Source organism: Kryptolebias marmoratus, linkage group LG18 (genome assembly GCF_001649575.2).
Source record: "Kryptolebias marmoratus isolate JLee-2015 linkage group LG18, ASM164957v2, whole genome shotgun sequence".
NCBI lineage: Eukaryota > Metazoa > Chordata > Actinopteri > Cyprinodontiformes > Rivulidae > Kryptolebias > Kryptolebias marmoratus.
In genome coordinates, this window is record NC_051447.1 from 180,406 (window position 1) to 189,303 (window position 8,898).

General features: G+C 37.1%; 1 protein-coding gene across 2 annotated transcripts in view; it reads right to left on the minus strand.

The window, feature by feature from the left end:
- The window catches only part of nlgn1 (neuroligin 1), a 591,335-nt gene that overhangs the window by 14,414 nt on the left and 568,023 nt on the right, over positions 1-8,898 (minus strand). For both annotated transcript variants that reach the window (XM_025009446.2, XM_017431531.3), the window contains 3 exons: positions 5,468-5,628; positions 1,511-1,667; positions 233-310 (listed from right to left, as the gene is read on the minus strand). In XM_025009446.2, coding sequence (XP_024865214.1) covers positions 233-310; positions 1,511-1,667; positions 5,468-5,628 — 396 coding nt within the window. The remainder of the gene's footprint in view (positions 1-232; positions 311-1,510; positions 1,668-5,467; positions 5,629-8,898) is intronic.

The following is an 8,898-nucleotide window of genomic DNA, read 5'->3' on the forward strand; positions in this document are numbered from 1 at the left end:
AAACAAGGATTCTAACGAGCCTCCATTGTTAGGAGAGTGAGAACAATTTGCAAGCAATCCAGCTTACATCACATCTCAGCTTTAAAAGCTCAACTCCACACTCTCTATTTCTGAATTGAGAAAGCTCCTCGGGTGAGAAGCGAAACGTCTTCAGCTACAGAATAGAAGTCCAGTTGTTTTTGTTTTTTAACCTTTTTTTGAATTTACCAGATAGCAATAATTTGGTACCGACCTTGGTAGTGGTGGGGATGGGCTGGGTGACTTCATTGAGGCTGTGTAAATGAGGAACCAACTCCAGCCACAAGTTGACCTGAGGAGTGGGCAAGAATAAAAATCATAAATGAAAAAACTCTTAAGGACTTTCTGCAATCAGTATGGGATGATTTTGGGATACAAAAGCAGACATACTGTATGTTGGTCATTCAGAAACCAAAGTAAAACCACAGCCAAACATCAAACTAAATAAAGATAATTGTTATGACAACTATAGATTGTTACAGGAAAACAGTGAATTGACTTTTTTAATTCACCTTTGTAGCACCTCATCAAGGCATGTGCTACGGTATTACAGGGCTTGCTATACTTATACAAATAAATATTTTAAAACTCATCTTATTGTTCAAACCTTGGATTCTTAAATCTGTGAGAGACAATAAATCAAGATCATAATTATTTGAGTGTTTAAAAAAAGGTATGGAAAAATATTGCAAGGGCTATGATGCACTTCTTCCATATTTAATTATAATGAGGATTACAACTGAAAGTAAAGTGACAAAAAGGTGATTTTTTTTTGTCACTAACAGGTCAAAATATGACCTGACAACCTTATGACAGCAGGTGCTGCTGATAATGTGATCTATTCTAAAAATGTTCTGGTCAGTTTAATGTACATGTATAACTAACTGAAAGTAGGCCAGCTCATAAAAGTCCCAGAAAATGTCTACATTCAAAAGTGAATGTGTTAAAGTTTGTATTACTTTACAATGAGGGTACCTTTATACAAGATGCATTAATGCTTTAGAAATAGGTTATTCATTACTTTGTTAACACCTAATAAAGCATTTATAAAACAGTCATAAATCAATACACTGAAGAAGGCTCACTTGTAACATCAAGCTCTGTACTTTAACTCATTAGGAAAATGATTTTTTTTGCTAGATGTACAACTTATCATTTAACTAAATAACTTTATATGCCAAAATAAACTTTGCACCTACTAATGCTCATAGTTCTTACATACAGGTAACTTATTAATAAATACTGGATACTGGGTATGTTGGATATGAATAATGAACGTAAACAGTGAGAAGAAAAATACAGATAAATGTTGGCTCAGTAGGCGACAAGAATGAGTCAGTACTGTCCTTTTCATTTATTGCACTATAAATACTTATTATTAGTTCATTAAGAGCTTACAGCTTAAATAAGAGCTGCTTTATTAACTATTAACTAGTCATTTATCGTAGAGTGGTTCTGACAAGTTAAATATCACAATAAAAATGTGTTGTACCTTGTTGGCCCGATAATGCTCTTTGACTCGAGGTTTCAGACCAATGTGCAGATATAGCTGGTCTTTCTGGTTGTAACGAGTCCATGCTACTTCTTCGAAACGATTTGGCTTTGTGTGGATAAATTTGGTGTCCTGGGGGACAGGTTGGTTTGGATCCCTGTGTAGAAAGTGAAAAGAAGGACAACCAATTGATTAAAAATTGGTCTTAGTAGTGGTGTTGGTGTAGAAAAAAATTACACAACTCTATTTAAACCACTGCAACAGAAAATACAGCGCTGGACCATTTCTTGACTGGATAGTCATTTGCACCTAAGTACTGAGTACTTAACTTCCCATACAGGTTAAAATAATTACCAAAGGTGGCAGGAAGAACCAAAATCAAAAGTTTAGTGGAGTTCTGACACTAATTCATTGGATAAATAAAATAAAATTTGGACCCAAGTAAAGCATATTCTTAAGGCTAATCTGTATAATTTTGAAAAATTTAGAATACAATGGGAAATGCAGCACCCCCAGGTTTCATAAGGTGGTAGTCAATGCTTTCTTAGAAATCACATATAAAAATCTAATTGTAAATATCAAAAGTGCTGTTATTACTGAAAGATTGATTTTCTAAAGATTAACAAAAAGATCTTAGCTGAGGACTAAATGTGTTCTTGATGTTTCACTGAAATAAAAAAAAAAAACAGGACAAATAATGCATACTTCATGATAAGCTCTGATGTCTCCTTTGAAGTGAACATATTTATACATAAATTATAAATGCTTCCTGCTAAGGAGTATATTTGGGTGAAAGTATTTTAACCTATTTATGATGTTTTAAAACTAAAGAACATGTATTCATATTTTGGTCTTTAGCACTTTGTCAGATGTCAAACTGCTGATATAAAACCAAAGTGTCGTGTCATATGAAAGGCTTCTTTAAATAAACATATGAGCTTAGTTCAGACTTTAAAATTATATCAATAAACTGTGCATTCTTCTGTCCCATCAACAAGAGTGGATTTTATCTCTTTAGAAAGACTAGAAAGACTGAATTTGTATATAAAGAACACTAAGTTCAAATAAAGGCTGAGAATTCCTGGAAAGAATGCATATTTCCTGCCACTTTTCATGCTAGCTTTTTAACCAAAATCTCTGCACAAGCCTCATCAAGAGATAAGACCGGCATGATAGCTGTTTTGGTAAGACCTGGCAACTGACATTATCCGTGATGTTTGAGATTGTGTGAAGTGTTAGGATGAATATCTGTTCCTACTTCAGCAGATTTAGCCAACTATCTGTAAATTAGAGTTACAGATTTGAGTGATGGCCATTTTTGTGTTAGCTAAGGTTCATATGTATATCCAACAGCTACTTTCTGAGAGTTTCATTAAAATCCATCTAGTGGTACATCAGATATGTTGGTAACAAAGAGTATTAACCGTAAGAATTAAATTCAAAGTCTTAAGCAAAATTGTTGGGTAATGTGTTAGGGATCAGTCTCAGTTACTACCACACCAAATTTTAAGTCAATAACAGTATATGTCTTTGTGTTTAAGGTCAGTTGGCAGTGGCAGCCATCTTGACTTGTGTTGTCTCCAAAAGTTATTCAGTTGTAGTCATACACTATATTGCCAAAAGTATTCACTCGCCTCCCTTCACATGCACATGAACTTAAGTGACATCCCAATCTTAATCCAAGGGCTTAATATGATGTTGGTCCACCCTTTGCAGCTACAACATCTTAAACTATTCTGGGAAAGCTTTCCACAAGGTTTAGGAGTGTGTGCTTATGAGAATTTTTGACTATTTTTCAAGAAGTGGATTTATGAGGTTAGACACTGATGTTGGGTGAGAAGGTCTGTCTCACAGTCTCTGCTCTAATTCATCTCAAAGGTGTTTAATTGGGTTGAGGTCAAGACTTTGTGCAGGACAGTCAAGTACTTCCACACCAGACTCGCTCATCCATGTCTCTATGGACCTTGCTTTGTGCACTGGTGCACAGTCATGTTGGAAGAGGAAGTGGCCATCCCCAAACTGTTCTCACAAAGTTGGAAACATAAAATTGTCCAAAATGTCTTGGTATGCTGAAGAATTAAGAGTTCCTTTAACTGGAACTAAGTTACTGAGCCCAACTCCTGAAAAAAAACTCCATACTTTATTTACCTCTCCACCAAACTTTACACTACAGAGAACACATCTCCACCGCTCTAGAGTCCAGTGACAGCATGTTTTACACCACTGAATTTGATGCTTTGCATTGCACTTAGTAATGTAAAGCTTGGATGCAGCTGCTTGGTTATGGAAACCCATTCCACAAAGCTCTGTATGCAAACGTTGGTAACTTCTGTGCACTATGTACCTTTATCCACTGAGCCAACTCTGTGATTTTATATAGTCTACCACTTCGTGGCTGAGTTGCTGTTGTTCCCAATTGCTTCCAATTTGTTGTAATACCACTAACAGTTGACTGTGGAATGATAAGTAACGAGGGAATTTCATGATTAGATTTACTGAGCTCCTGAGAGTGACCCATTCTTTCACAAATGTTCGTAGAAGCAATCTGCATGCCATGGTGGATGTTTTTTTTTTACAGCTGTGATCATGGAAGTGATTAGAACAACTGAATTCAGTGATTTGAATGAGTGAGCGAATACTTTTGGCAATATAGTGTGCATCCAATAATTACTTTCACCAAATTTCGTTAAAATATGTCAAGTAGTTCATGAGATATTTTGGTAACAAACAGACACAAACACAAAGACACACTGGATATCAATAAAAATCTGGAAAATCACAAACTAATCAAACTACAGTGACACAACAATGTTAAAAAGTAACAAGTACAGAAAACATTCAGACTCCACTCTAATCTCCTGATACTCTAATCTCCTGATAGCTATTGAAGGCAAAATCTTGGAAAACTTCAGTTTTATAGGTTTCATACTATAACGGATAAATACAATTAGGTATAAGTTTGTTTTAGATTATTGTAATGTAAGGATCACTAGAAAAGTCAAATATAGTCAATCAAGCCACTTTTGTCATATCTAATTATTTTACAGTGGAAAGATCTTTTTCTAAACATCTTCAGAAATTCATGATGTACAGTCATGCGAAAAAGAAAATCTACCCTTTTTCAATTCTAGGGTTTTATATATCATAACATAATAGAAATCATCTGATCTTACCAAGTTCTAAAATGATTTAAATGTAATCTCAAGTGTTCACAAACATATAGCAGATTCCACCATTTTGTTATTTATTAAACAAAAATTAAGCCAAAATGTTAAAGCTGTGAGTGAAAACTGTGTTCAGCCCCTGAGCCAGCAGCTTGTAGAACCTCCTTTAGTAGCAATAACTCTCAGTAGTGGTTTTCTGTAGGACTTTATCAGTCTCTCACATGGCTGTGGACAGATTTTGGCCTACATTCTGTGCAGTGTTGCTTTAGTTCATTGATGTTTGCAGACATTTGTTTCTGCACATCTCTTTTAAGGTCCCACCACAACATTTTTATTAGGATGAGGTCTGGACTTTGACTGAACCACTGCAACACCTTGATTCTTTTTCAGCCGATTTGTTGTAGATTTACAGCTGTGTTTGGGGCCCATAAAAGTACTAGAGTCTAATTGATGCAAGCCAGAACGTTGACTACATTTAGTTGTAGCTGATTTAATTTCAGATGTTGTCCTTCATGCATTTTAAACTCAGGCTGTTCAGCTTCATATAGAATAGCAGTGTCAAATCTTGGTCCCAGAGGACCTCTATCCTGCACGTTTTAGACGTTTCCCTGCTCTTCAGCAGGTCTTTAAGTTTTGCAGAAGCCTGCTAATCATTCATTTATTCATTCAAATGAAGTGTGCCAAAGCAGAGAAACATCTAAAACATGCAGGCTAGTGACCCTTCAAGACCAGGATTGGACACCACTGATTTAGAAAGTGAGTAGGATTGGAAGCATTTCTGATATTTTCATACCCTGTCTTGGCAAAGTTTGTCCAGTAGGTCATGACCACAGCACTAAGCATCACATCATTCTTGGAGAAGTTGCATGGAAACAGTTCTGTGGGGCCAATCATCGGCAGCCCAAACACGTATGGGATCTCGTCTCCATGCGCTGCATCTGCCCATGGTGGTACCTAATGATCAAATCACATTTACAGTATATTGTTATATTTATGACAGATGGAGAACATTACTGGGAATTATTTTTCAAAATAACCTGATGATATGTATCAATACAAGTCAGAATAAAAAGAATCTGGTAAAATTATGCTTTGTATGAAAAAGAGGGAATATAATACTATATATATATGTGTGGGAAAGCATACTGTCAAACCTGAAGAAATGGTTAAATTTGATGGGCATAAGAATAGAATAATAAGACTGCAAAACAAAACATGCACAGTTAAAATAAGATTGACAAAAGAACAAACAGCAAAAAAAGATGATGGTTATGACGTTTGAAAGGTACAGAATAAAGTTGTGAGAGTTTAAACAGGGTTTGTACACTTTTTTCATTTAAAAATTCCATACTCCAGATTTTAATCTTTTTAAACATTTTTTTGTTTGTTTTTACTTTTAGACCCTGTCTACAATATAAACATTTGTAAAACTATACATTTTTTTATGTATTTGCACCTACTGTACACACACCAACTGAGGTTTTGGTGAGAAAAATTCACAGCATATAAAGTACTAAGAACTTTGTATAGCATACTGACACTTCTCAAAAACATGGCAGTACTAAGGGTCAGTGTCACGAACTGTAAGCTACAGGCGATTTATATAAACTACATTACCCACAGGACATCGGTTGAAAACAGGAAGTCATGACTTGCTCTACACTGCTTTTGATTGGTTCAAAAATAGGGGATTAGAAAACGCATGACTCATTAGGTAAGATGATTATTCAAAAGTTAAAAACAAGTAACCAATGAGAGATACAACTGGGTAGGTGCCGGTAATCTGATCAGTAGCACTGAGGACTGTAATATATACAGTTTAAGCACAGAGAGAAGGATTGTTACTATAAGCACACAATAAATCTGTGTGGAGTTGAGCTTTTAAAGCTGAGATGTGATGTAAGCTGGATTGCTTGCAAATTGTTCTCACTCTCCTAACAATAGAGGCTCATTAGGGTCCTTGTTTGTCTGACTCACTGATGGGCCACTCTTGTCACATGAGTGCAGGTGTTGCTTGGAGTGTTCATATTTGTTCATGTTCATATTTTGGACCGAGAAGACAGATGGTTTGAGAGGGGGGTAAAAGAAGCCATTTATGTCAAAAAGGAGAAACCAACATTAAACCGAGGAGGAGGTCTCAGATTCCAGCTTTCAAAAACATAATGGAGCTTTAGGCCTGATACCTAGTCAGTTTCACTCTGTACTTCTGCTGTACAGTGTCAAGCACAATAGGATTTATGTGTGTGGCACTGAGTCTTAGGCTTTCCTGTAGTCAATCCACTCCAGGGATGGCCAACCATGTCTCTTAAGGGCTACTGTCCCGCATATTTTACTTGTTTCCTTGCTCCAACACACTTGATTCCATAGTTAAATGACCTCTTCAAGTTCGGAAGAAGCCTGTACACCTGATTTGAATCAATGGGTTATTAATTAGTTAGGGTTGGCTTGGGTTTCCTGACCTATCCCTTAGTTATGCAGCTAAAGCAGGGGTGTCAAACTCCAGGCCTTGAGGGCCTCTGTCTCTGCTGGATGTTTCTTTCTGTTAAATGAAAGTTTTTATGAAGGTAAATATGTTTAAAAAAATCTGCACTTGTATTTTTAGATGCGAAGATCTGTGCATTACAATGTGAGAAGTTGTACAGCTAAATACACTGCCTGGCCAAAAAAAAAAAAAGTCGCCACCTGGATTTAACTAAGCAAATAGGTACGAGCCTCCTATTGGATATGTGAGGATCTGGAGTTTTGTCCCCGTCCTGCTGGCGGTGCCACTAACTCTTCCTCTCCAGCTGCAGCTGATTTCACCTGACGAGCAGCACCTGCATTTAAGCCTCCGGCTGGTTCCAGATCTTCGCTGGAACATCGCGCCTTATGGGTTGTGCTGCTTAACTTTATGCAGTCGCTTGACATCCTGGAACTTACCTGCTGAACTTACCTGGTGAACACACCTGTTGCTGGATCTATGGACTCCTCTCCTCCTGAACTGCCTCTGGTTAACCCTGCTTCGTCTCAGCGCCTCGTCATTCCTCGGACCTGTATGACAAGAACAATTATACTCTACCCTCCTACTACATGGTCAAACAAATCCAGTACTCGAGACTCACCTTGCTCCTCTTTGCCATTTCATATCCTAATGGTTGTTCTCTAAGGTTTATATCAGTGGCGGATGGTGGAGTTTTCTCCGGGGGGGGCTATAAATCCAAAATAAACATATACCAAAGGTTTTGGTATATGTCTAGTATGTGATACCTTAGTGTATGTTTTGGTCCAAATCACACCAGTGTATTTACATGAATTAAAACAACAAAAGCAACATTATAATGTACATATAAATGCACATATACACAAGTGCTTCCTGAACACCAATACTTACAAAGACGGAGGTCTCCCAAGACACAAGCCTGTAGGACAAATTTAGCGTTTATAAGACCTGTTTTTTCCCTTATTTTTCAAAACTTTACTGGAGAAAATACGTCACAGCTTGTTTTATGGTGAGAGCACTCACTACATCATGTATTCTGAATGTACAATATAACGAAGATCAGATGTCTCACTCTGATTAGAAGTCAAAACCAAACATTCTAACAGATTTTAGCATACATTTTCTTAAACTAATTATTAACTATGAACTTATTTACTACCTTTTGTATGTAACTTAATGTAACATAATGAACGTATTGCTGTCTTTGAATAAAAGGCAGCACACCCGCGGCAAACTTTAAGACAGACGGACGTGACGTCGGCCTGTGGTGGAAGTCCCACGATCCGGCGGCGGGAGGTGGTGAAATGCAAAGCTGCATTCAGCTCTGGGCGCAGGAGAGATGCGCCCAAAACAGTCCTATCTCTTGTATTGAAGAGGAGCTACTGCGCATGTACAACTTTTATTGACTTTTATGGACAAAGATTTTTGAAAAGATTAAATACGGAAATACGTCACCAATCGGACAACGTCGAAGAACGAAACAACTTTACTTATCATTAACTATAAAATATTTATCTTACACAACTAAATATATATATATATATATATATATATATAAAAAAAAAAATCCCTTCTCACCCTCCGCGGGTGGTCTTTTGTTTCATCCTCTGAGCTTGGGTCCTCTACCAGAGGCCTGGGAGCTTGAGGGTTCTGCGCAGTATCTTGGCTGTGCCTAGAACTGCACATTTCTGGACTGAGATGTCTGATGTTGTTCCTGGGATCTGTTGTAGCCACTGCTCCAGTTT